Source organism: Moschus berezovskii, chromosome 4, assembly GCF_049115385.1.
Source record: "Moschus berezovskii isolate FMDL1 chromosome 4, NW_MosBer_1.0, whole genome shotgun sequence".
In the NCBI taxonomy this organism is placed as follows: Eukaryota; Metazoa; Chordata; class Mammalia; order Artiodactyla; family Moschidae; genus Moschus; species Moschus berezovskii.
The window spans coordinates 97,724,379-97,751,322 of record NC_142463.1 but is presented as its reverse complement, the minus strand read 5'-3'; the positions used below and the strand labels follow the sequence as shown (position 1 = coordinate 97,751,322).

The 26,944-nt window shown below is 40.1% G+C and overlaps 1 protein-coding gene across 1 annotated transcript in view; it reads left to right on the top strand.

Annotated features, from left to right (window-relative positions):
* SPAG17 (sperm associated antigen 17) overlaps positions 1–26,944 on the top strand; it is a 269,667-nt gene that overhangs the window by 167,962 nt on the left and 74,761 nt on the right. Inside the window, exons 25-28 of the mRNA XM_055403672.2 lie at positions 2,526–2,701; positions 7,266–7,383; positions 11,980–12,158; positions 12,743–12,902. Coding sequence (XP_055259647.2) covers positions 2,526–2,701; positions 7,266–7,383; positions 11,980–12,158; positions 12,743–12,902 — 633 coding nt within the window. The remainder of the gene's footprint in view (positions 1–2,525; positions 2,702–7,265; positions 7,384–11,979; positions 12,159–12,742; positions 12,903–26,944) is intronic.

Sequence of the window (26,944 nt, the reverse complement as noted above, 5' to 3'; positions counted from 1 at the left end):
TTATTAGCCCAAGAATGCTGGAGTTGGTAACCTATCCCTTCTCCAGGGGATCTTCCCAACCCATGAATCAAATCAGGGTCTCCTGCACTGCAGGTGGATTCTTTACCAGCTGAGCCACCAGAGAAGCCCAAAAATGGCCTTCAGCACTGCCAGATGTAGATGATTCTTCAAGGGGAAAGAATATCAGCACTTCAACAGCCTGTGCTCAGGCTCACAGGCAGCAGACTCCTTCACATACCAAGAGGATTGGGTGTTGAAATGGACAGTGTGAAAGACCCCAGCCTCCTGCTCTTACACCTCTCTATGCAAATAAATACTATACCCTTTTATATGGGACTTGAGCATCCACAGAATTTTGGCATCCATGAGGGTGTCCTGGAACCAACCCCTGTGGAGTTGAAAGATGACCATATAAAGTACAGCTTGTATGAAATGTTTAGCATCAAATGCCCTTCTTCTAGGTTCCTGCAGTGCTCTGTACTTTCTCTAACACAGGCTTAACACACAACACTGAGTACCTGAGGCTCTCTTGATCTGAATTGCCATTTCATTACAAGTTCCTGTTGTGTCTTTCATTGCTGGTTACCCAATCCATGGTGCACAGTGATAGGTACTCAGTAAATATTTGCTGATTGAGTAAAAGGATGGGGATGAGAGGGAGGAGTTTCCAGCTGCCTCCAACTAGATGCCATTCACTGCAGATATTCCATACTTCCTATGAGTCAGGCATCTGGTTACATCGACTCAGAGAACTCATTGTCTACTGGGAAGAGAAACCATAAATAGTGAGATAACTGCATAAGTGCTGAAAATTATATATAAGCCTAGTACTGGGGACAGCCAGGAAAATACTTGAGAGAGAAGGCATAGCACCTGAGATGAGACTTTATAGCTGAGTAGGAACTATCCAGACAAAGCAACAAGGAAAGGAAATTCTGGCCAGTAAGAACCATTGGTATAAATATACAGTTGTGTAAAAAAAGCACGGTATCTTTATAGAAAGATGAGAAGTTGAGTGTGACTAGAGGGGAAATGGGTGAGCACTGTGTGTCCTTTAAGATTAGGGAGCACTGGAGGTTTTTAAGTAAGCAAAGGAAAGTGATATGAAAAGATTTTATTTCAGGAACATAATTATAGTTTGGAAACACATGGAGACAGTGGTATTAGGAAACTACTACCCAAAAAAGCAAGAGAATAAGATTTTGAATTAAGGTGGTAGGAATGGATATGAGAGCATATGTGAGGGCTCTGTGAACGGCTGGATGTATGGGTGAGTGAAAAAGAGAAAATGCAAATGATCTCAATGTCTAACTTGAGAAACAGAGTGCATGATTGATCATGACATTGACTGAGGTTGAGAACATAGGAGGGAGGGTTATCTGCTTGGAAGAATAGAGGCTTATTGATTTTGAAATATCTCCAGTACCACAAGCAGAGGGGTGATATCTAAAAGCAGTTGGAAATACAGCTCTGGAGCTGAGAGGAGAACTCATGCCTAGATATGTAAATTTTGGAGGCATTAGCATACATATGACAGCTGGAGCCCCAGTAGTGAAGAGGATACTCAGATCTAACATAGATAATAAAGGTTGTCAGCCCTGACTGTGTATCACCATCACATGCGGTGCTTCACAGCTATAAATGCCAGGGCCTCCTCCCCAGAGAGTCTAACTCAGTAGGTCAACGTGGGAGTCTGAGAATTTTTTAAAATTCTGTGAATAATTATTATGGGCAACCAGGATTGAGAATATCTGTTGTTTAATGAGAAAAGGAGTGAAAACCTGGGACTACCAACTTTTAATAACAAGAAGAGTTAGTAAAGGAGACTGAGGGAAAAATGACCAGAGAGGTAAGAAGATATCCAGGTGGGGGTGTTACTCTGGAACCCAGGAAATGTAACTCAAGATGTAAGGGATGCTCAGAAGTTTCTGATGTAATTCCTCCATGGATTGCCTCTCCTTTTATAATTCTGCATTAAAATCCAGAATAAAATCAGTCTTCTACAAGAAAACATCTTTTATCCTCTCAGCTAGAAATAATCTTTTTTTCCTAAATTTCCTTGTTTGTATCCCTTATGTTCCTATTTAATATGTCTTTGTCTTGAAGTTATTTGAGAGCAGATCTTATTTAGACTATTTTATCTTCCTAAGGTCTTTTTCCCTTTATTGTTCACTGTTCCACACGTTTACATATAAGAGCCTATCAATAAATATTTCTCAAATAAATGAAGAGATGGTTACTGCCCTATCATTAGGCATTTACAGTCTAGATGGGGATGGAAGAACATGTGAAATAATGACTCAACCAAATGTATCAAAGTATTAAGTCGCCTCAAAATTTTAAACTACAGTTTTGATCTTCAAATCAACTACATTACCCCCTGAAACCTATACAACTGATAAATGCTACTAGCAAGTTAAAAGTTGTCAAATTGTATAAATTTTTGAGATGTAAATTTTATTTAACAAACATATCAAATATAAAAGTTTAATTTACTTGTTTTTTTCCTCTTTCTCTTCTTATAGAGGATAAGGATCCTAACTTGGAATCTATGTTGAATATCCCATCAGTACATACGCCAACAGTAATTCCTGTTATAGTGAGTATTCCTCAAGGCAAAGGAAAAGGGAAGACAAAAGGCAAAGAAAAACCCAAAGAATCTCTTAAAGAAGAGGAGCACCCAAAAGAAGAAGAGAAAAAGGTAAGTGGACCTTGCCATGGATTCCCAGATTCTGCTTCTGACTCAATGTTAACTTTTTTAAGATCATGATTTATGCCAATAGTGTTATTACAGTGCATATATTTCACTGTTCAGATTAACTAACACTCCTTATACTTTCTATTTTAAATGGACAAAAGAGGCCTGCACACAGGAATGGAATTCCCACACTGGAAGACATGTTGTCACCTACAAACTGTCTCAGGTCATTCATTCCAAACTTAGAATAACTAGTTCAACCATTTCCCCACATTGGATCTTGGATGTTCTTTGCTTTAGGATGATAAAATTCCTACCATTCCTTATTTTTAATACTTCATTTAGTTCCGTTAAGATAAACAACAATTGGAAAAGGAGGATATCTAACTAAACAGTGGAAACACTTCTCTTTGGTAGATTTGTACTTACCAAGTGGCACTAGAGGTAAAGAACCTGCCTGCCAATGCAGGAGATGCAAGAGACATGGGATCAATCCCTGGGTCAGGAAGACCCCCTAGAGTAGGGAATGGCAACCCACTCCAGTATTCTTGCCTGGAAAATTCCATGGACAGAGGACCCTGGCGGGCTACAGTCCATGGGGCCGCAAAGAGCTGGACATGACTGAGCAACTGGGCAGTTGATGTGCTTGGAATTCAGCAAGGCTAAAGGACAGTCCACTTCAAGTTAACGAGTGGTCTACCCTCTACCTGCAAACAGGTATGTGGTCACATACATGCATATACTCATGAGTTCTTTGACTCTAAATATTTCCTAATGGAAGTATATAGATCAAAAGAGTTTCTAAATGAAGAACAAGAAGGAAACTACTGATCAAATCTTGACTCTTTTGGGTTTACTGGTACAGTTGTACAGTTTTTACAATGTACAGATTCTCAACTTATTAGAAAAAAAAAATGTGCTAAAAAGTGATTAGGGCCCTGGAATTTTTAGCCCAGCCTTTTGAAAATTCTAAGGTTTGCTCATCAAGGAGGTAAACATTTTATATGCTAACAACTATGAAAGGTTAGGAAAGTAAAGAGGACTCAAAGAAATAGAAAAATACCCCATGCTTTTGGATTGGAAGAATTACTGTTGGTAAAATGGCAATACTACCCAAAGCAATCCAAGATTTAATGTGGTTCTTGTCAAATTACGCATGACCTTTCTCAGAGAACTAGAACAAATAATCCTAAAATTTTATCCTGAAGCTATAAAAGACCCAGAATTGCCAAACCAATCCTGAAGAAAAAGAACGAAGCAGGAGACATAACCCTCCCAGACTTCAGACAATACTACAAAGCTACAGTAATCAAAACAGGATAGTATTGGCACAAAACAGACATGTGGATTAGTGAAACAGAATAGAGAGCCCAGAAATAAACTCACACACCTGTGGTCAATTCATCTTTGACAAAGGAGGCCAGAATATACAGTGGGAAAATGACGGTCTCTTCAACAAGTGGTGCTGGGAGAGCTGGACAGCCACATGTAAATCAATGAAGCTAGAACACATGTTCTCACCATACAGAGAAATAAACTCAAAATGGCTTAAAGACTTAAATGTAAAACATGATACCATAAAACTCTTAGAAGTAAACACAGGCAAAACATTCTCTGATGTAAATCATATCAATGTTTTCTTAGGTCAGTGTCCTGGGACAATAGAAATAAAAATGAAAGTAAATAGGACCTGATCAAACTTAAAAGCTTTTTCACAGGAAAGGAAACCATAAACAAAAGGAAAAGACTTAGAGAAAATATTTGCAAGTGATGCAACTGACAAGGGCTTAATTTCCAAAACACACAAAGAGCTCCTACAACTCGACAAGAAAAAGCAAGCAATCTAACTGAAAAATGGGCAGAAGACCTAAAGAGACATTTCTCCAAAGAAGAAATACAGATGACCAATAGGCACATGAAAAGACAGTCAGCATCACTAATTATTCAGTTCAGTTCAGTTCAGTCGCTCAGTCATGTCCGACTCTTTGCGACCCCATGAATCACAGCACGCCAGGCCTCCCTGTCCATCACCAACTCCCAGAGTTCACTCAAACTCATGTACATCGAATCGGTGATGCCATCCAGCCATCTCATTCTCTGTCGTCCCCTTCTCCTCCTGCCCCCAATCCCTCCCAGCATCAGAGTCTTTTCCAGTGAGTCAACTCTTCACATGAGGTGGCCAAAGTATTGGAGTTTCAGCTTTAACAGCAGTCCTTCCAATGAACACCCAGGACTGATCTCCTTTAGAATGGAATGGTTGGATCTTCTTGCAGTCCCAAGGGACTCTCGAGTCTTCTCCAACACCACAGTTCAAAAGCATCAATTCTTCAGCTATCAGCTTTCTTCACAGTCCAACTCTCACATCCATACTACTATATATATCACATCTACATAGATATATATTTATGTATATGAAAGTGAAAGTGAAGTTGCTCAGTCGTGTCCAACTCTTTGCAATTCCATGGACTGCAGCCTACCAGGCTCCTCCGTCTATGGAATTTTCCAGTCAAGAGTACTGGAGTAGGTTGCCATGCCCTCCTCCAGGGGATCTTCCTGACTCAGGTATTGAACCCGGGTCTCCTGCATTGCAGGCAGATGCTTTACCATCTGAGCCACCAGGGAAGGTATGTATGTATGTATATATATACACACATACAGTGAAATAGTACTCAGCCAAAAAAATAAGAACAAAATAATGCCATTTGCAGCAATGTGAATGCAACTAAGGATTATCATGGTAAGTGAAGTCAGAAAGAGAAAGACAGATATCATATGATATCGCTTATATGTGGAATCTAAAATATGACACAAATGAACCTATGTATGAAACAAATGGAATCAGAAACATTGAGAATAAGCTGGTGGTTGCCAAGGGAGAGTGGGTGGAAGAGGGCTGGATTGGGAGTTTGGAATCAGCAGATGCAAACTGTATATGTAAAATGGGTAAATAACAAGGTCCTACTGTGTAGCAATGCTACTGCTACTGCTAAGTCACTTCAGTCATGTCCAACTCTGTGTGACCCCATAGATGGAAGCCCACCAGGCTCCCCTGTCCCTGAGATTCTCCAGGCAAGAACACTGGAGTGGGTTGCCATTTCCTTCTCCAATGTGTGAAAGTGAAAAGTAAAAGTGAAGTCGCTCAGTCGTGTCCGACCCTTAGCGACCCCATGGACTGCAGCCTACCAGGCTCCTCCATCCATGGGATTTTCTAGGCAAGAGTACTGGAGTGGCTTGCCATTGCCTTCTCCTGTATAGCACAGGGAACTATATTCAGTATACTGTGATACACCATAACAGAAAAGAATCTGAGAAAAGAATATGTATGTGTGTAACTGAGTCACTTTGCTATTTAACATAATGTTGTAACATAACATTGTAATACAGCTATAAGTCAATAAAAATGAATAAATAAATTAAAAGTTGAAAGTTATGGGGTTTGAATGTTACTGAGCCTCTACACCATATTTACACAACTTTACTGGATAAGTTTTCTCAAGCTCAGACACTTGCTCCTTGTTAAGTGAAAATGTTGAAGTGTTGAGAATAGTCCCAGGTAATTCATTAACTCAGCTGAAAGCAATTTGGTGGCCAAACAATTGGTCCACCCAACATTTTTTTTTAATTGACTATAATGAAGAAATAAGGGATAATGTTTCTGAATGTAATGACAGATTTGTTATGGCGTGTTTGTGTCTTTGAGCAATACTGTTTGTTTTACAGAATTTCATAAGCTTTTTCCTCTTAATTTTGCTGTGTTTGTTATTAATTGATTTTTAGTTGACAATTCAGATTTTATTCTCTGTTGGTAACAAAGGCAGAACCACCTAAATGATTAGTAATAGAAGACCACAGAGAATAAAGATTCAATACTGGGGGATCAGTTGGGATGATTTTGGTGGTGAGCCACTAAGAAAGTCAATTGGAAAAACTGAAATGATTATTGTTGGAGATAACAAATAGCTTTTATCCTAGAGTACACATAACCAAACAAGGGATTCAGGCACAGGTAGCATAAAATCATTTACAATTTGTTAAGTAGACACACCCAAGCCCTCATTAAAACTTGTAATCCTTTTTATTGTCTTTATTTTCTTTTATTGCTTTTACTTACAAAAGCAATGCATGCTCACTATAGGGAAAAAAAAAGACGTATATCCTAACAGCATAATGTCTCTAGCATCCAAACTGTACTAAGAATCAAACGGAAGGTGCTGGGGATCTTACACCCACATGCCTATATGAGGCATCTTTCAAGGCCTAGTTCAAGTCCCAACTTCTTTATCATCCTTTCCTAATCACTCTTATTAACTTTGATATCTCCCTTTTCTGAGGAAAGATCCCAACCATTTGGTACTATTATTTAGCTGTTTCACATGCCTGTGTGTTGTGCTACAAGTAAAATATCAGTTGCACAGTAGAGAGACATCCTTATTAGGCTCCACTGCAGGGCTCTATAGTCCTGAGAAAGTCATATTCTAAGTATTCAGCAAGTCCTTGTTAGTCATAATAAAGCAATAATTCATTTAGAAAATGATAGGAAATTCTTCACATGTTGAATTATTTACAGGAAGTAGAAGAACCAGAGACTGTTTTACAAGAGAGTCCTCATGTTCCCATTTTTCAAAACCTGAACGTGTCTTGCCCCAATGGGCTCCAATTGACCTTCACTGGACAAGAGTCCCCAGGTGAGTCCTGGCCAGGGGAATGAGGAGGCAGGGGAGGAGGGAAGTTATATAGAAAACGCTTGAATCACCATTGAAACTGTGTAGTTTCCTACCAGTTAGATACGTCTGCTGATGATGAATAGTGGGCTAACAGTAACCACCATTTTTGAGCACTTACTGTGGGCCAGACACTATCTGAGTACTTAACATACATGACAAAATGCCACTACTGTCCTCTAAGCCCTAATAATTTTGTTTCACAAAATAAGCTGAGACATCCGAGGATTCAGTATCTTCCCCATGTCACTCAATTCCTAAGTGACAGAGATAAAATGCCATTCTTGGTTCAGTGCTGGCAAAGCTAATGCTCCTAATAACTACAATGTGTCTTGTGTTCTTGCCTTTACAAAAGGCTGCATGTGCAGAACTCTGCTGGTCTAATCAAAGCAAAGGACAGTGAGCCTAGAGTAGACAGAGATAAGTGCAGGTTAACTGGATGAAGAAAACCAGTCTTGTTTCCAGGTATCAGCATATACTTTTATAGGGTGCGCACATGCTAAGTTGCCTCGGGCATGTCTGACCCCTTGCGACTCCGTGGACGGTAGCCCGCCAAGCTTCTCTGTCCATGGGATTCTCCAGGCAAGAATACTGGAGCAGGTTTCTGTACCCTCCTCCAGGGGTTCTTCCAACCCAGGAATCGATCCTATGTCTCTTACATCTCCTGCATTGGCAGGTGGGTTCTTTACCACTAGCGCCACCTGGGAAGCCCATACTTTTATAGAGTTTATGGCATCTTATTAAGATGAATAAGTACAATAGGACTTCTTTAACTAATCCAATTCAGGGAGGACATCCATAGTGGTGATTTGATTTGAATATCATTTAAATGGAGACCCAGTATTCCAGTAGAATTAGGAGAGGAACAAAGCAAGCTGATGAGCTGGGATTCAGGTTCTAATTAATTGTATAGCCCTTATAAGAGCTTGCCGCCTCAGGACCATTGTTCCCCAGTTGATAAATGTTACATTGTATCAGTGAATCACATTTTTTTCACAACCAAATACCCTCTCTATTATAATTCATGTATGTGTGTATGTGTGCGTGCACTCAGTCAAGTCCAACTCTTTGCATCCCCATGAACTGTAGCCCACCAAGTTCCTCTGTCCATGGGACTCTCCAGGTAAGAATTCTGGAGCGGGTTGCCATTTTCTACTCTAGGGGATCTTTCCGACCTGGGGATCAAACTCGTGTCTCCTGCATTGGCATGAGGATTCTTCACCATTGAATCCCCCTGTAATTCCCTTATGTATCCCATATTTGATAAGTGTATCCGTCAAAGATAAAGAGCGTGCTAATTGAAAAACAATTCAATGGTGATATTCACTTGCCAGCCAAATGAGAAGAAACAATATTGTAGCTATTATGTCTGTTTTACTTTTCATTCAGTTCAGTTCAGTTCAGTTCAGTCTGAGCAACTGAACTCTTTGCGACCCCGTGAATCACAGCACGCCAGGCCTCCCTGTCCATTACCAACTCCCGGAGTTCACTCAAACTCATTACTTTTCATTAGGATTTCTGAATTATTAAAAATAGACTCTGGACCTTTGTTTCTATTTCTCAGAATTCCTAGTGGTTCAAGTTTTCCATGATGGGATCGACTGTGTGTGTTACTAAGACTGAAGGTCCCGGAGGGTCTTCCAAAGTTAAACGTGCTATGAATGTCCTGAGAGGGATATTGTTTTCAAGTTCAGAGACATAATTGTTTGCTGCTTGTTTTCTTGATTCTATTATCAAACCTCAGCCTAATACTTGTTTTACCTGTCTTTTCTGTTAGTTTCATTTCCTAGTCTGATGTTTTCATCTTTGTGTTAGAGTGGACAATGTAATTAATAATAACTCTGCCTGGAACACATAATCTTTCTAAAATATTCCATGTATTGCATGCTAAGTCATTTCAGTCGTGTCTGACTCTTTGTTACCCTATGGACTGTAGCCCTCCAGGTTCCTCTGTCCATAGACTTCTCCAAGCAAGAACACTAGAGTGGGTGGCCATGCCCTCCACTAGGGGATCTTCCTGGCCCAGGGACCGAACCCACATCTCTTGCATCTCCTGCATTGGCAAGCAGGTTCTTTACCCCTAGGGCCACCTGGGAAGCCCTTGTATTGCTGCTGCTAAGTCACTCCGGTCGTGTTCAACTCTGTGCGACCCCATAGACAGCAGCCCACCAGGCTCCCCGTCCCTGGGATTCTCCAGGCAAGAACACTGGAGTGGGTTGCCATTTCCTTCTCCAATGTGTGAAAGTGGAAAGTGAAAGCGAAGTCGCTCAGTCATGTCTGACTCGTAGCGACCCCATGGACTGCAGCCCACCAGGCTCCTCCATCCGTGGGATTTTCCAGGCAAGAGTACTGGAGTGGCTTGCCATTGCCTTCTCCAAAGCCCATGTATTATGTATATTCTAATTCAAGTCTGAACATAATGACAACATAAACATCAAATTAGCACTGTCTTCATAGGGTCAGCCTAGGGCAAGGGAAAGAAGGTGACATAGTGTAAGAAGAAAGAGCCTAGAAACTTGAGTTCTTTCCAGGGCGACCTTGAACAAGTTATAACCCACCACCCTGAATCTCTTCATTTATAAAATAACATTATCTACTAAACAGGATTGTTATAAATATTAAATGATAAAATACTTTCTAATCTGGAGACTATTACTGCAGTGTTAGGTTTTTGTTTGTTTGATTTTAGTTGTGGTAGCAGTGGTTGTTTTTGCAGTATAAGGGAAAGGCTGAGCACAGAGACTTTCTTTCAAATCTTAGCTCTTACTAGCTGTGTGACCTTAAAGAAGTTACCCTCCATTAATTCATCTGAAAACTCTGGAAAATGAAAGTGTCTACCTTAAAGGGTTGTTGAGGTAGGCTGAACAAAATACATATACAAAACATTTAACATGCATAAATATATCAACAGATGTTTATTATTTTTTTAATTATTCCTTCTTTGACTTGAAGGGTACCATAAAGGATGCTTCTTCAAAAATATTTTCCCACTAGCCCTATATAGTCCTTGAAATTCCCTCATTTCATATTAGTAAACCACTTTATTTTTCCCTCCAGAACCAATAGCATTTTATTTTAACTTTTAATACAGAAAAATATAATAGATAATATAACATATTCATGTGACAGCCAGACAAAATAAAGATTGTTTTCTGTCATACTTTAATCAAAATATTTTTTAAAATTACATAGTTGTGGCAACCCACTCCAGTGTTCTTGCCTGGAGAATCCCAGGGATGGAGGAGCCTGGTGGGCTGCTGTCTATGGGGTTGCACAGAGTCGGACATGACTGAAGCTACGCAGCAGCAGCAGCAGCAACCCCAAATTTCCCACTATGTTCTATTTCTTTTCTTTCTCCTATAGTGAGCAAGATTTAGATTTTTGTGCAAGTAGGTTTGTACAATATGCTATATGTATGCCTTTATAATAAAAAATAATGTGAGTAATGCAAAATTTACACAAATTATGTTGTAAATATTTTTCTGCAAATAGCCTTTTTATTCAGTCTCTATTTTGGATATCCAAGATGATACACATGTATCAAATAGATTTATTTAAAAATGTAGATAACATGTAATCAAGTGAAGAGACTGTGAGTTTTTAATGTACTCCATCACTGACAGACATTGGATTTCATGTTAGCAAATGACTTTTTAAATGGAGAAAAGGAAATTATTCAATTAGCAAAACCTGAGTAGGTGCTGTGTGCCAGAAATTCTCAATAATAGTACTTTCCTTTAGAGGAATTGATTAGGTTCTTTTCTCCTTGATTGCCAGTTAAGAGTAGAACCATGAGAAAAATCTGGACTTGGTTAGAGATGAGAGGATTGTGTTAACTTTGAAAGATGATAAGTGATTTCAAAAGAACAGACCTGAGTGAATGATTTCTCCTGGGGCTCCAGGTGACTGGGGGACTGCCAGGGAGCACTGTGCATCCCTGGAAGAGAGAGAAAAGAAGAGGATGCGAGGAAAATACCAACAGAAAGAAAAGGCAATATCTAAGACAGCATAACTGCTCCCTTCCTAATTTTGTCCTGACATGTCCTGATGTTCTCTCTCATCAGTAGAGAGAATGGCTAATACATGAAGAAAGTACCTATTAAGTAAATGGCCTTATTTACTATATATGACAGTAAGAAAGGTAGCTAAAAGGGACTTCTGTGGTGATCCAGTCCCTGAGAATCTGCCTGCCAGTGCAGAGGACCCAGGTTCCATCCCTGGTCTGACAAAACCAGGATGTCATGGAGCAACTAACCCTGTGCAGCACAGCTACCGAGCCTGTACACCTAGAGCCTGCGGTCTGCAACCAGAGAGGCCACCGCACCGAGAAGCCCACGCACCCCAGCTAGAGGAAGCCAAAGCGCAAAGAAGACCCAGCACAGCCAGAACAAAATAATTTTTTCAAAGGCAGAAAATAACCCACATTGGGGCCATCTGTCATGACCTGAAAACGGTCCTAGTGTCCAGATATAAACAAAATAATGAAAAAAATTAAGAAGGTGAAATTCCAGCCACAGCATTGCCCAGTTCACAGTAAGCCTTTTTTTGTCCCTTTTCAAGATCAATGTATTGTAGGTGAGGAACCCACTTGGGATATCATGGTCCGACAGAACTACCCCCAGAAGGTGAAGCACCATGAGTTCTACAAAATGATGATGCCACCGTTGGAGCAGGAAGCATCGAGAGTTATCACCAGTCAAGGCACTGTTGTCAAATACATGCTGGATGGATCCACACAGGTAAAGGAATATATTAAATTACTCTTTCCTGCTGCAAAGTAAAATACAAACAAGCTGGAGGTGGGTAATAGTGCTATGACAAGGAAGAGATACAACTCATTTGAAAAATGAATAATGCTTTAAAAATGACAAAGAATGTTATAATTGGAAGAAAAACACTACCTTAGGTGGTATACCTACTAGACAGATACTGACAGAAACCAAGCGTCTGAATGTGATGAAGTTTTAAGTGTAGTCATTAGAAAAATTGAAATAGGGTGAATCATTTCCCAATTATGGAGAGGAAGGGTGAAGAATGGAAAATCGTAAAACAAGTCAAAATGATAAAATACATGAAATGAAAATAAAACAGAAAGTAAATGGAAAACAAAGTAATATCCTTGTTTTGTATTAGAGTGTTATTGGCTCTGTTGTCTCTGAGCTCCAGATCTCTAAATCATAACAGGCTTTATACTACTGGATCTGCAAGTCAGCAAGTTGCACTTCGTTGAGTTATTTTTAACCTGTTGCAGTTTGACACACAGTGTTGTTAACCAGTTTCTTCCTCGTTTTCTTCCAATGCTCCCCTTTGGCTTTTTCTTCAGATTCTCTTTGCAGACGGGACTGTGAGCAGTAGTCCCGATTCAGGTCCCGTCAGTCTTCCTACTGATGTGCCGGCCAGTGCTCACAGCGCTGACCTGATGGACACGATTTCTCAGCAGAAGTCGGAAACAGCAGCATCGGAGACTGTCGTCACAAAGAAAGGTAGTAACTGAAGCCTCAATTTATAATGGATTTAACCAGTCCAAGAGCTTAATAAATGCTTTGTATTGTTATTACTCGGAGAAGGCAATGGCAAGCCACTCCAGTACTCTTGCCTAGAAAATCCCATGGACAGAGGAGCCTGGTGGGCCACAGGCCGTGGGGTCGCTACTAGTCGGACAAGACTGAGAGACTTCACTTTCACGTTTCACTTTCACACATTGGAGAAGGAAATGGCAACCCACTCCAGTGTTCTTGCCTGGAGAATCCCAGGGATGGCGGAGCCTGGTGGGCTGCCGTCTATGGGGTCGCACAGAGTCGGACACGACTGAAGCGACTTAGCAGTAGCAGCAGCATTGTTATTACTATTATTATTATTATCTTTTTGTTGAATAAATGCAGATTTCAACGGGAATCACAGCACTACACATTTCTTGATCACTTTGATCTTTTTGTAATAAATAGCAAACATTTTTCTATGTCATTATGTACTCCGAAATGGTGGTGGTGGTGGTGTAGTCACTAAGTCGTGTCAAACTCTTGCAATCCCAGGACTGTAGCCGGCCAATCTTCTCTGTCCGTGAAATTTTCCAGGCAAGAATACTGGAGTGAGTTGCCATTTCCTTCTCCAGGGGATCTTCCCGGGCCAGGGCTTGAACCTGGGTCTCCTGCACTGTAGGCAGATTTTTACCAACTGAGCCACCAGGGACAACGTTAGCTCTAACACCTGGGCTTTTAGGGTTAGATGAGCAATCAGTGATATCAAGCTTCTGGGTAGGCTTCTCTGTCTTCCTCTTTTCCTCAGAATAGCAAAAAAACCACGTCAGATCCAGGTGTGAGGTCCTTGTGCCGTAACTTCCAAAGCAGAAAGGAAAGAGGGCAAAGAATGCCTATAATGTGTATAACTGAGTTACTGTGCTGTATGACAGAGATTGGCACAACACTGTAAATCAATTATACTTCAATTAAAAAAAAAGTAAATTTTAAAATGAAGAAAGGAAAGAGGGTGAACATAAGAGTTTTCACGTGTCCTTTTTTCCTTTCTTTTTTACTTTTTAAATTATGAAAGTATGATAACACATTTACAGGAAACTTGGAAAATACAGAACAAATTTACATACAGTTCCACTATATATTGCAGTTATTTTTAAGTAGATAAATTAAGAATTTTAGTATAATTTGTATCCCACTATTGTGTGAAAATTGCTTAAATCTGGATTATGTTGAGTTGGTTCACGGTGCTTTTCAGATCTACCAAATCCTTCTACTTTTCTGTATATTCATTCTATTAATTTCTGAGAGTTGGATACTGAAACTTCACATGTCTTTCTTTATCAGGGAGAAAAATACCTCCAGAGTCCACCAGCACCCCACTCTCCCCGCCCAGGTCTCCTCTTATATCTCATTGACTAGACCTGGATGGGGACCTAGGCTGGGAAAACAGCATCTGACAGTTTTGGCTTTTTTCTCAGGAGATGAGCACTGCTAGTAGGGAGAAAGGAAGGTTGAGAACAGTTGGGTAAGCAATCAACAGCGTCTGTCATGATCTAAATTACTTGCTCTCCTCAGAGACAGTTGCAGTTTATACCCCTACCTCCAGCTCAGTATGAAGATGTCTACTTCCTCAAACCTTCAGTTGGACCTCATACCTTAAGTTGGACGTGACTTAAGCGACTTAGCAGCAGCACCTATGCCACGCTAAGTTGCTTCAGTCTTATCCAACTCTTTGAGACCCCACGGATTATAGCCCACCAGGCTCCTCTGTCCATGGGATTCTCCAGCAAGAATACTGAAGTGGGTTACCATGTCCTCCTTCAGGGGATCTTCCCAACCCAGGGATCTCTTTTACTTCCTGCACTGGCAGGCAGGCTCTTTACCACTGCACCACCTGGGAAGTCCCCTGCAAAAGCAACTCATTCCTTTGGTCTCTATAGTAGTTCTATTTTGTTTTCTTCCATAATGTTTTCCACAGTGACTGTATCAATTTAATTTCCCCCAGTAGTGTATAAGAGTCCTTTGTTCTACATACCATCTCCAGCATTTGTTATCTGTGACCTTTTTGATGACAGCCATTCTGAGAGGTGTGACATAGTATCTCATTATGGTTGATTTGCATTTCTCTGATGATTAGGGATGTTGAGCATCTTTTCATGACCCTGTTGGCCATCTGCCTTTCCTCTTTGGAAAAATGTCTATTCAGTTCTTCTGCCCATTTTATAATCAGGTTTTTTTTTATATTGAGTTGTATGAACTATTTATATATGTTGGATTTTAACTCCTTATCAGTCATATCATTTGCAAATATTTCCTCCCATTCAGTAAGTTGTCTTTTCATTTTATCAATGGTTTCCTTTACTATGCAATATCCAAAAAACCCCAAAACCGGTAATTCAAGAAGATACACCCCAATGTTCATAACAATATTATTTACAAGTGCCAAGATAGGGAAGCAACCTAAGCATCCATCAACAGATGAATGGATAAAGATGTGGTAAGATGTGGTACATATATACAATGGAATACTGCTACTGCTGCTGCTGCTGCTAAGTCGCTTCAGTCGTGTCCGACTCTGTTTGACCCCATAGACGGAAGCCCACCAGGCTCCCCCATCCCTGGGATTCTCCAGGCAAGAACACGGGAGTGGGTTGCCATTTCCTTCTCCAATGTGTGAAAGTGAAAAGTGAAAGTGAAGTCGCTCAGTCGTGTCTGACCCCTAGCGACCCCACGGACTGCAGCCCACCAGGCTCCTCCATCCATGGGACTTTCCAGGCAAGAGCACTGGAGTGGCTTGCCATTGCCTTCTCCGACAATGGAATACTGCTGCTGCTACTGCTAAGTCACTTCAGTCATGTCCGACTCTGTGCGACCCCATAGACGGCAGCCCACCAGGCTCCGCCGTCCCTGGGATTCTCCAGGCAAGAACACTGGAGTGGGTTGCCATTTCCTTCTCCAATGTGTGAAAGTAAAAAGTGAAAGTGAAGTCGCTCAGTCGTGTCCGACTAGTAGCGACCCCATGGATTGGCAGCCCACCAGGCTCCTCTGTCCATGTGATTTTCTAGGCAAGAGTACTGGAGTGGCTTGCCATTGCCTTCTCCGAATGGAATACTACTCATCCATAAAAAAAAGAATGAAAATTTACCGTTTGCAGCAACATGGATGGACTTTGAGGGCATTATACTAAGTGAAATAAATCAGATACAGAAAGATAAATGCTGCAGACTCACGCGAGAGACACCCGGCTCCGGCGGCGCAGACGCGGGAGACGCCCGGCTCCGGTGCAACCGACCACGTGCAGAATCGTGGCTGAGAGGAGCTGTCCTGCACCCAGGGTTAGGGCGGTGGCTGAGAGGAGCTGTGCCACGTCCAGGAGGCGGTGGCTGCTTGGGCACCGGAGGGCCGAGAGGAGCTGATCCACATTCGGAGCAGGAGGGGCGGCCTTGAGGAGATACCCCTCGTCCAAGGTAAGGTGCAGTGGCTGCACCTTGCTGGAGCAGCTGGGAAGAGATACTCCAGGACCAAGTGGAATATAAGAATCCAGTGTTCTGGGGAGGAAGGAACAAGATGGCGGAGGGATAAGACGGCGAGACCACTTTCTCCCCCACAAATTCATCAAAAGAACATTTGAATGCAGAGTAAAGTCCACAAAACAACTTCTGAATACTGGCAGAGGTCATCAGGCTCCCAGAAAAGCAGCCCATTGTCTTCTAAAGGAGAGAGAAGAAATCCAGCTCCACCCACCAGAACACCGACACATGCTTCCCTAACCAGGGAACCCGGACAAGTCACCCGTCCAACCCCACACACAGCGAAGAAACTACATAATAAAGAGAACTCCACAAACTGCAAGAAGAGGGAAAGGCCACCCCAAGCAAAGCAATATAAGCAAGATGAAGAGGCAGAGAAATACCCAGCAAGTAAAGGAACAAGATAATTGCCCACCAACACAAACAAAAGAAGAAGATATAGGGAATTTACCTGATAAAGAATTTCAAATTTTGATGGTGAAAATGATTCAAAATCTTGAAAGCAAAATGCAGTTACAGATAAATAAGCTGGAGAAAAGGATTGAAAAGATGGAAGAAAGATTTAATAAGGACTTAGAAGAAATAAAAAAGAGTCAATATACAATGAATAATGCAATAGATGAGATCAGAAACACTCTGGAGGGAACAAACAGTAGAATAACAGAGGCAGAAGACAGGATAAGCGAACTAGAAGATAGAATTGTAGAAATAAATGAAACAGAGAGGGAAAAAGAAAAACGAATTAAAAGAAATGAGGACAATATTAGAGACCTCTGGGACAATGTTAAACGCTCCAACATTCGAATCATAGGAGTCCCAGAAGAAGAAGACAAAAAGAAAGACCATGAGAGAATACTTGAGGAGATAATAGTTGAAAACTTCCCTAAAATAGGGAAAGAAATAATCACCCAAGTCCAAGAAACCCAGAGAGTCCCCAACAGGATAAACCCAAGGCGAAATACTGCAAGACACATATTAATCAAATTAACAAAGATCAAACACAAAGAACAAATATTAAAAGCAGCAAGGGAAAAGCAGCAAATAACACATAAGGGGATTCCCATAAGGATAACAGCTGATCTTTCAACAGAAACTCTTCAGGCCAGAAGGGAGTGGCAAGACATACTTAAAGTGATGAAAGAAAATACCCTACAGCCCAGATTACTATACCCAGCAAGGATCTCATTCAAATATGAAGGAGAAATCAAAAGCTTTACAGACAAGCAAAAGCTGAGGGAATTCAGCATCACCAAACCAGCTCTCCAACAAATGCTAAAGGATCTTCTCTAGACAGGAAACACAGAAAGATTATATAAACTTGAACCCAAAGCAATAAAGAAAATGGCTACGGGATCGTACATATCAATAATTACCTTAAACGTAAAAGGGTTGAAATTTTCAAAAAGGCTAGGAAACAATTCTCATAGCCATCAATAGTTCAGTGTTGAGTTCATGAATAGTTTTTAAAGTTTGGGACAAACTGTAGTATTTGCTATTTGAAGTACGATTTGTAATTGGCATATTACGATGTAACATTGGTCTTCATTTCCAACTTAAAACGCCTAAAAATGCCTAACAGGTTTTTAGATTTGTGAATTTTAGTTGAAATGTATTTTATGATGTTACTAAACCTGCAGAAATATTGAAATATTTCAGAGAACTTATTCACTGTACATTTAATTTATTTTATTTATAAAAGTTATGAACTGTAGAAAGTTTTACTTGTTGGGTCAAATGCTTGTTGCTTCAAATGCTTGTTGCATTTGAAGTGCTAGTTACAAGAAAATCAAATACCTTCAATGTATAAATGCTATTAAGTTTTTAAAGGACTCTGGAGTATAAGTAAGTTTGTTTAAAGAAATTTAGTCTGTTCAACTTGAATCAGCTCTGTCAAACATTAATTAAAAGCCTCATTTAAAAAAATAAATAAATAAATAATGGTGGTGGGAGGGAGGGTTGGGAAGCTGGCTGGAGGGGGAGGTGGTGAAGTTTATAAATCTAATTAAAAATGAAGTTACATTTCCATTTTCCAAAACCACCCATCCACCAGAGTACTGTGTCACTAGACATTATGTACGATTTTACTTTGCGACAGAAACCATTACATTTAAAAATTCATTACAGCAAGGTTAGTTAGACACATGATGGATGCAGCTTTAATCCTGCCATATGTTATTACAGTTAAAATGTAAATGATGAAAAATATTTTGTGCTTATCAGCATTTATGTGGAAATGTGTTTTACAGTGATGAATGGTGTTATATTTCTATTATTGTGATGAAAAAGAAAGCAATACAAAAAGACAAAGTGTTTATTAAAACATGAAAGAAAAAAAAAAGAAATAAATGGTTTTGCAGCACTGAAGAGATTATAGAAAGTAAATAAGCTAGATCAGACCTGTTTTACGTAGTAATTTTTTAGTTTATTTTAATTATTTCAGTTGTAAAATATTGTTATACTGTTAATTAGTTCTGATTGTTCATATTAAATTATTGAAATGCAAAAATAAATAAATAAATAAATAAATTTTGGAAAAAGAAAGATAAATGCTGTCTGATATCACTTTTATGTGAAATCTAAAAAGTACAACAAACTAATGAATGTAACAAAAAAGAGGCAAACTCACAGGTATAAAGAAGAAACTAGTAGTTACAATGGGGAGAGGAAAGAGGAAAAGGACAGTATAGTGGAGGATTAAGAGGTACAAACTATTAGCTATAAAATTAACTACAAGGACATACTGTAAAACACAGGTTATATAACCAGTATTTTATAATACCTATCAATGAAGCACAGCCTTTAAAAATCATGAATCACTATATTGTATACCTGTAACTTATATAATATTGCACAGCAACTGCACTTCAATTAAAAAAAAAATGAAATAGATTTTTCTTGGATAGTACCAGAAGATTCCTTGTTGGAGAAGTAGATGAAAGTATTCCTATAGCTTTCTAGACTTCCCAGCCCAATAGCTGTCTCTCTTATAAGAGGACTTGATGTAAGGCTGTTCTGCATAGCCGCTTCTCTAATTGCCTGATTCCAAAGTCTTCTGCCTCCAGAGCAGTGTGTCCAGATTTCTTTACAGCTCTTAAATCTAAGGTGACACAATCTCTCGTTTTTCAATTTACCATTTAGTAACTAATTCGTGTCCAACGCTGTGACCCCATGGAATGCAGCACGCCAGGCTTCCCTATCTTTCACTATCTCCCAGAGTTTGCTCAAAATCGTGTCCATTGAGTCAGTGATGCCATCCAGCCATCTCACCCTCTGTCACCCACTTCTCTTCCTGCCCTCAGTGGCATCATGGTCTTTTCCAGTGAATTGACTGTTCATATCAGGTGGCCAAAGTATTGGAGCTTTAGCTTCAGCATCAGTCCTTCCAATGAATATTCGGGATTGATTTCCTTTAGGGTTGACTGGTATGATCTCCTTGTTTGCCAAGGGACTCTCAAGAGTCTTCTCGAGCACCATGGTTCAAAAGCATCAATTCTTCCTCACTCAGCCTTCTTTATGGTCCAACTCTCACATCTGTACACGACTGCTGGAAAAACCATCGCTTTGACTAAGCAGACCTTTGTCGGCAAAGTGATGTCTTTTTAATACGCTGTCTAGGTTTGTCATAGCTTTTCTTCCAAAGAGTAAGCATCTTTTAATTTCATCGCTGTCACCATCCACAGACTTTATTTTTTATGGAAATTTTAGTTTTACAGGAAAAAACATAGCAGAAAGTAGACAGAATTCCCAAAGTCTCCCTCTCTTCCAGGCTCACAGTTTTTCCCTATTTTTACCATCTAGAAAGTGTGCTACATTTGTTACAACTGAAGAACCAATGTTGACACATGTTTATTAACTCAAGTCCACATAGCTTACATTAAGGTTCTCTTTTTGTGTGGTACAGTTCTATGAATTATGACAAATATATATCATGAATCCACCATTTCAATATTATACAGGATAGTTTCACTATCTGAAATATCCCCTAGGCTCTACTTATTCAAACTTCTCCTTTCCCTGACCCATCCCTGCCTAGAACACCTGGCAGCCTCTGATCTTTTTATTTTCTCCATTGTTTTGCCATTTTGAGAATATCACATTCATTGGAATCAGATAACATGCAGCCTTTGTAGACTGTCTGCTTTCACTTAGCGATATGCATTTAAGATTCCTCCAGGTCTTTTCATGACTTGGTAGTTCATTTCTTATCACAGAGTAATACTCCATTGTATATATGTGCAATGGTTTATCCATCCACCTATTGAGGGATATATTTGTTGCTTCCAGGTTTCGGGCAATTATAAATAAAGCTGCTTATGAACACCTGCATGCATGCAACTGTGTAAGAAACTGTAAGAAACAGCCAGGGCCTCTTCCAAAGAGGCTGCACATTTTTGCACTTTCATCAGCAATGAATAAGTGTTCTTGTTTCCCCCTGTTCTTCTCAGCATTTGGTATTGTTAGTTTTTGAGTTTTAGCCCAAAGTGGTTGTCTGAGGATGCTTTGCAAATAACTGAAGAAAGAAGAAAAGTGAAAGGCAGGGGAGAAAAGGAAAGACATTCCCTTTAGTGAGGAGAGAAAAGAAGGCCTTTTAAAATGAATGATGCGAAGAAATAGAGGAAAACAATAGAATGAGAAAGACTAGAGATCTTGTCAAGAAAATTGGGGATATCAAGGAAACATTTCATGCACAGATGGGCACAATAAAGAAAAAAAGAAATGATAAGGACCTAACAGAAGCAAAAGAGATTAAGAAGAGGTGGCAAGAATACACAGAACTGTTAAAAAAAAATCTTGACCCAGATAAATATGATGTTGTGGTCCCTCAACCTAGAGCCGGACAAATGTGTGAGATCAAGTGGACCTTAGGAAGCATTACTATGAACAAAGCTAGTGGAGGTGACAGAATTCCAGCTGAGCTATTTAAAATCCTAAAAGGTGATGCTGTTAAAGTACTGCACTCACTATATCTGAAAATTTAGAAAACTCCTAAGTGGCCACAGGACTGGAAAAGTCAGTTTTCATTCCAATCCCAAAGACAGGTAATGCCAAATAATGTTCAAACTACTGCTGCTGCTGCTACTGCTGCTAAGTCACTTCAGTCGTGTCCGACTCTGTGTGACCCCATAGGCGGAAGCCCACCAGGCTCCCCATTCCCTGGAATTCTCCAGGCAAGAACACTGGAGTGGGTTGCCATTTCCTTCTCCAATCAAACTACTGCACACTGCACTAATTTCACATACTAGTCAGGTTCTACTCAAAATCCTTCAAGCTAGGCTTCGGCAGTACATGAACCAAGTACTTCCAGATGTACAAGCTGGGTTTAGAAAAGGCAGAGGAACCAGAGATCAAATTGCCAATATTCATTGGATCATGGAAAGAGCAAGGGAGTTCCAGAAAAACATCTACTTCTGCTTCATTGCTTGTGCTAAATCCTTTGACTGTGTGGATCACAACAAACTGGAAAATTCTTAAAGAGATGGGAATAATAGACCACCTTACCTGTTTACTGAGAAAGCTTCATGTGGGTCAAGAAGCAATAGTTAGAACCAGACGTGGAATAATCTGGTTCAAAATTCAAACTTGTTCAAAACTGGGAAAGGAGTATGACAAGGCTGTATATTGTCATCCTGCTTATTTAACTTATATGCGGAGTACATGCATGCTCATTAAGTTGCTTCAGTCATGTCTGACTCTTTGTGACCCTATGGACTATAGCCCGCCAGGCTCCTCTGTCCATGGGATTCTCTAGGCAAGAATGCTGGAGTGGGTTGCCATTCCTCTCCAGGTGATCTTCCCAGCTCAGGGATCAAACCCATGTCTACTGTGTCTCCTCAATTGCAGGAAGATTCTTTACCTGCTAAGTCATTGGGGAAGCCTCACTAATTATTAGAGAAATGCAAATTAAAACTACAATGAGATATCATTTCACACCAATCAGAATGGCCATCATCAAAAAATCTACAAATAATAAATGCTAGAAAGAATGTGGAAAAAAGGGAACCCTCTTTTATTGTTGGTGGGAATGTAAACTGCAACAGCCACAATGGAAAACAGTATGGAGAGTCCTTAAAAAATGAGGAATAAAACTACCATATGACCCAACAATCCCACTACTGAGCATTCACTCTGAGAAAACCATAATTGAAAAAGACACATGTACCAGCACTGTTTTCAGTCGCTAGGACATGAAAGTAATCTAGATGTCCATCAACAGATGAATGGATAAAGAAGTTTATGTATATAATGGAATATTACTCAGCCATAAAAAAGAACAAATTTGAGTCTGTTCTAGGGAGATGGGTGAACTTAGAACCTATTTTACAGAGTGAAGTAAGTCATAAAGAGAAAAACAAATATTGTATATTAACATATGGAATCTAGAAAAATCGTATTGATGAGCCTATTTGCAGGGAAGGAATGGAGATGCAGATGTATAGACAGAATGGACTTGTGGGCACAGTGGGTGAAGGAAAGAGTGGGATGACTGGAGAAATTAGCATTGACATATATGTACTGCTGCTGCTGCTAAGTCGCTTTAGTCGTGTCCGATTCTGTGCAACCCTGTAGACAGCAGCCCACCAGGCTCCTCCATCCATGGGATTTTCCAGGCAAGAACACTGGAGTGGGGTGCCATGGCACTACCATGTGTAAAATAGATAGCTGGCACGAAGTTGCTATATAATACAGGGAGCTCGGCCTGATGCTCTGTGATGACCTAAAGGGGTGGCATCGGGGGAGGGGAGGGAGGCTCAAAAGGGAGATGACACGTATAATTATGGTGAATTTGCATTGTTGAATGGCGGAAACCAACACAGCATTGTGAAGTAATTTTCCTCCAATTAAAAATTAATATCCTTTGATTTTCTAAATTATGTAGAAATGTACAAAGAATTATCACTTCACAGACTATACAGAAATAGACAGTAGGCCATATTTGCCCCATATTCAAACTTTGACCATTTTTATTCTATATCCTTACAGACTTTTTAATGTACAATGTTAATTTATTCAGTAGAAGTATATTTAAAGTTTTTGAAAGGGTAAAATAGCTTCTTCACTCCTCATCATTTAATCCTTATTTCTTTAAATCTGAAATAATTAAGTCCTTTCATTGTTTTCAGATTTGTTTTTGTATATTTTGAAAATATGATTTTAGATACTTACAAATTTAGAATTGTTTAATCTTTGTGAGCAATTTAACATTTTATCAGTATACAATGATTTTTTATTCTAGGATTCTGCTTTTTGCCCTAATACTGATTTTGCTTATATTATTATAGCTACACCAGCTATTGTTTAGTCCTTTTCCAGTATAACTTTTTCCACACTTTATTTTACTTTCTGTGGTTTATGTTTAATAATGTCTCTTGTGAGCAGTGTGCGTGTGTGTTCACTTGCTTCATTCATGTCTCACTCTTTGCAACCCCATGAAGTGTAATCCACCTAGGCTCTTCTGTCCATTGGATTATCCCATCAAGAATACTGGAGTGGGTTTCCATTTCCTGTTTCAGGCGGTATTCCTGACCAAGAGAACGAGCCCCCATCGTATGCAGCTCCTGCACTGGCAGGTGGATTCTTTATCACTGAACCACCTGGGAAGCCCCCTTGTGAGCATAACGTCAGTCAGCCGCTCAGTCACGCCTGACTCTTTGCGACCCCATGGACTGCAGCACGCCAGGCTTCCTTGTCTATCACCAACTCCCAGAGTTTGCTCAAACTCATGTAGATGTATATTTTAAAATTAGATGATCCTGTGTTGTTTTAACTGGAGATTTTAGGCTACTTATTGCATACCATATTTTCTGAAAATATCTTTATGTTGTCCTCATTCTTAAAGGGGCTTCCTAGGTGACTCAGTGGTAAAGAATCCTGCTGCCAATGCAGGAGACACAAGTTAGATCCCTGACTCATGAAGATCTCTGAGAGAAGGAAATGGCAACCCATTCTAATAGTCTTTCCTGGGAAATCCTGGTGTACTGCAGATCATGGTGTGGCAAAAGAGTCGGACATGGCTTAGCAACTAAACAACAACATTCTTGAAAGATAATTTCACTAGGTATAGAATTATAGACTGACAGGTATTTCCTCTTAGTATGTGGACAATAAAGAACTAAAGAGTCTCTTGATGAAAGTGAAAGAGGAGAGTGAAAAAGCTGGCTTAAAATTCAGCATTCAAAAAACTGAGATCATGGCATCCAGTCTCATCACTTCACGGCAAATAGATGGAGAAACAATGGAAACAGTGAGAGACTTTATTTTTGGGGTTCCAAAATCACTGCAGATGGTGACTGCAGCCATGAAATTAAAAGACACTTGTTCCTTGGAGGAAAAGCTATGACCAACCTAGACAGTGTATTAAAAAGCAGAGACATTACTTTGCCAACACAGGTCCATCTAGTCAAAGCTATAGTTTTTCCAGTAGTCTTGTATGGATGTGAGAGCTGGACCATAAAGAAAGCTGAGCACCAAAGAATTGATGCTTTTGAACTGTGGTGTTGGAGAAGACACTTGAGAGTCTCTTGAACTGCAAGGAAATCCAACCAGTCCATCCTAAAGGAAATCAGTCTTGAACATTCATTGGAAGGACCGATGCTGTACCTGAAACTCCAATACATTGGCCACCTGATGTGAAGAACTGACTCATTTGAAAAGACCCTGATGCTGGAAAAGATTCAAAGCAGGAGCAGAAGGGAACAACAGAGAATAAGATGGTTGTATTGCATCACTGACTTGATGAGTTTGCGCAAGCTCTGGGAGTTGGTGATGGACAGGGAAGCCTGGCATGGTGCAGTTCATGGGGTCGCAAAGAGTCAGACATGACTGAGTGACTGAACTGACTGATGTTGACAATAATTCTTCATGCTAGTCTTGCATTCACTTTTACTGTTGAAAAGTTGTCTGTCTATATAATTGTTGTTGCTTAGAAGATAATCTGGCTGCCTTTAAAGCATTTTCTTTTTTAATGAAGTGTTAATATGATTTAACTAGGTATCAGTTCAGTTCAGTCGCTCAGTTCAGTTCAGTCATGACCCCATGAACAGCAGCACTCCAGGCCTCCCTGTCCATCACCAACTCCCAGAGTTTACCCAAACTCATGTCCATTGAGTCTGTGATGCCATCTAACCATCTCATCCTCTGTTGTCCCCATCTCCTTCTGGCCTCAATCTTTCCCAGCATCAGGGGCTTTTCAAATGAGTCAGCTCTTCGCATCAGGTGGCCAAAGTATTGGAGTTTCACTTCAACATCAGTCTTTCCAATGAACACCCAGGACTGATCTCCTTTAGGATGGACTGGTTGGATCTCCTTGAAGTTCAAGGGACTCTCAAGAGTCTTCTCCAACACCACAGTTCAAAAGCATCAATTCTTCGGCGATCAGCTTTCTTCACAGTCCAACTCTCACATCTATACATGACCACGGGAAAAACCATAGCCTTGACTAGACGGACCTTTGTTGGCAAAGTAATGTCTCTGCTTTTCAATATACTATCAAGGTTGGTCATAACTTTCCTTCCAAGGAGTAGGCGTCTTTTAATTTCATGGCTGCAATCACCATCTGCAGTGGTATGGGTTTCTTTTTATTTACCCAAATAAGACTATATTGGGCTTCTTGAATATGTAGATTAGTATGTTTCATTGGTTCTGGAACTTTCTCAATAATTATCTTTTTTAAGTATTGTTTCTGATCCATTTCTCTCTCCTCTTCTATAATTCCAATTAAACTTATGTTAGAGAACTTTTACCTCTCTTTCATTGCTTCTGTTACATTGGCTCTTTGAGCTTCATTCTAAATAATTTCTATATGTCTGTCTTTCAGTTCTCTTTTCAGTTCAGTTCACTTTAGTCACTCAGTCGTGTCCAACTCTCCGCAACCCCATGAATCACAGCACGTCAGGCCTCCCTGTCCATCACCAACTCCCGGAGTTCACTCAAACTCATGTCCATCGAGTCGGTGATGCCATCCAGCCATCTCATTCTCTGTCGTCTCCTTCTCCTCCCGCCCCCAACCTTTCCCAGCATCAGAGTCTTTTCCAGTGAGTCAACTCGTCGCATGAGGTGGCCAAAGTATTGCAGTTAGTCCTCTGGAAATGCTAATATGTCCAAATTAAGTCTTAGGGCAATGGAAAGGCTTAAATGTGTCTAAATGTATCTTTCTTCTCTGGTTCCCCCTGTTAGTTGAGTCTGCATCTTACACCAAAATCCATGCCCTGTTGCACATTTCATGGTTTAAATCTAAACAACTTCCCTGGAGGCAACAATCCTTCACTATCTTTTTGCAATTTTTTTTCCTCCGTCTGAATTTACTTCATCATTGAGGCTAGACAATACAGGCAGATCTTGTCTACAGATTACTTGTTACTCATACAAATAGAGTAAATCTACCTTGATAGAGGAACTGAGATAATAGTTATAGGGTTCCACGTGAGTTTCTTCGGTTCTGTCTCCTTGTTCCAATTGAATGGTGGTGGGGAGGGGTTGAGAGGGATGTGTGTAGCAGATAGTTTTAAGTATAGTAATTAAACT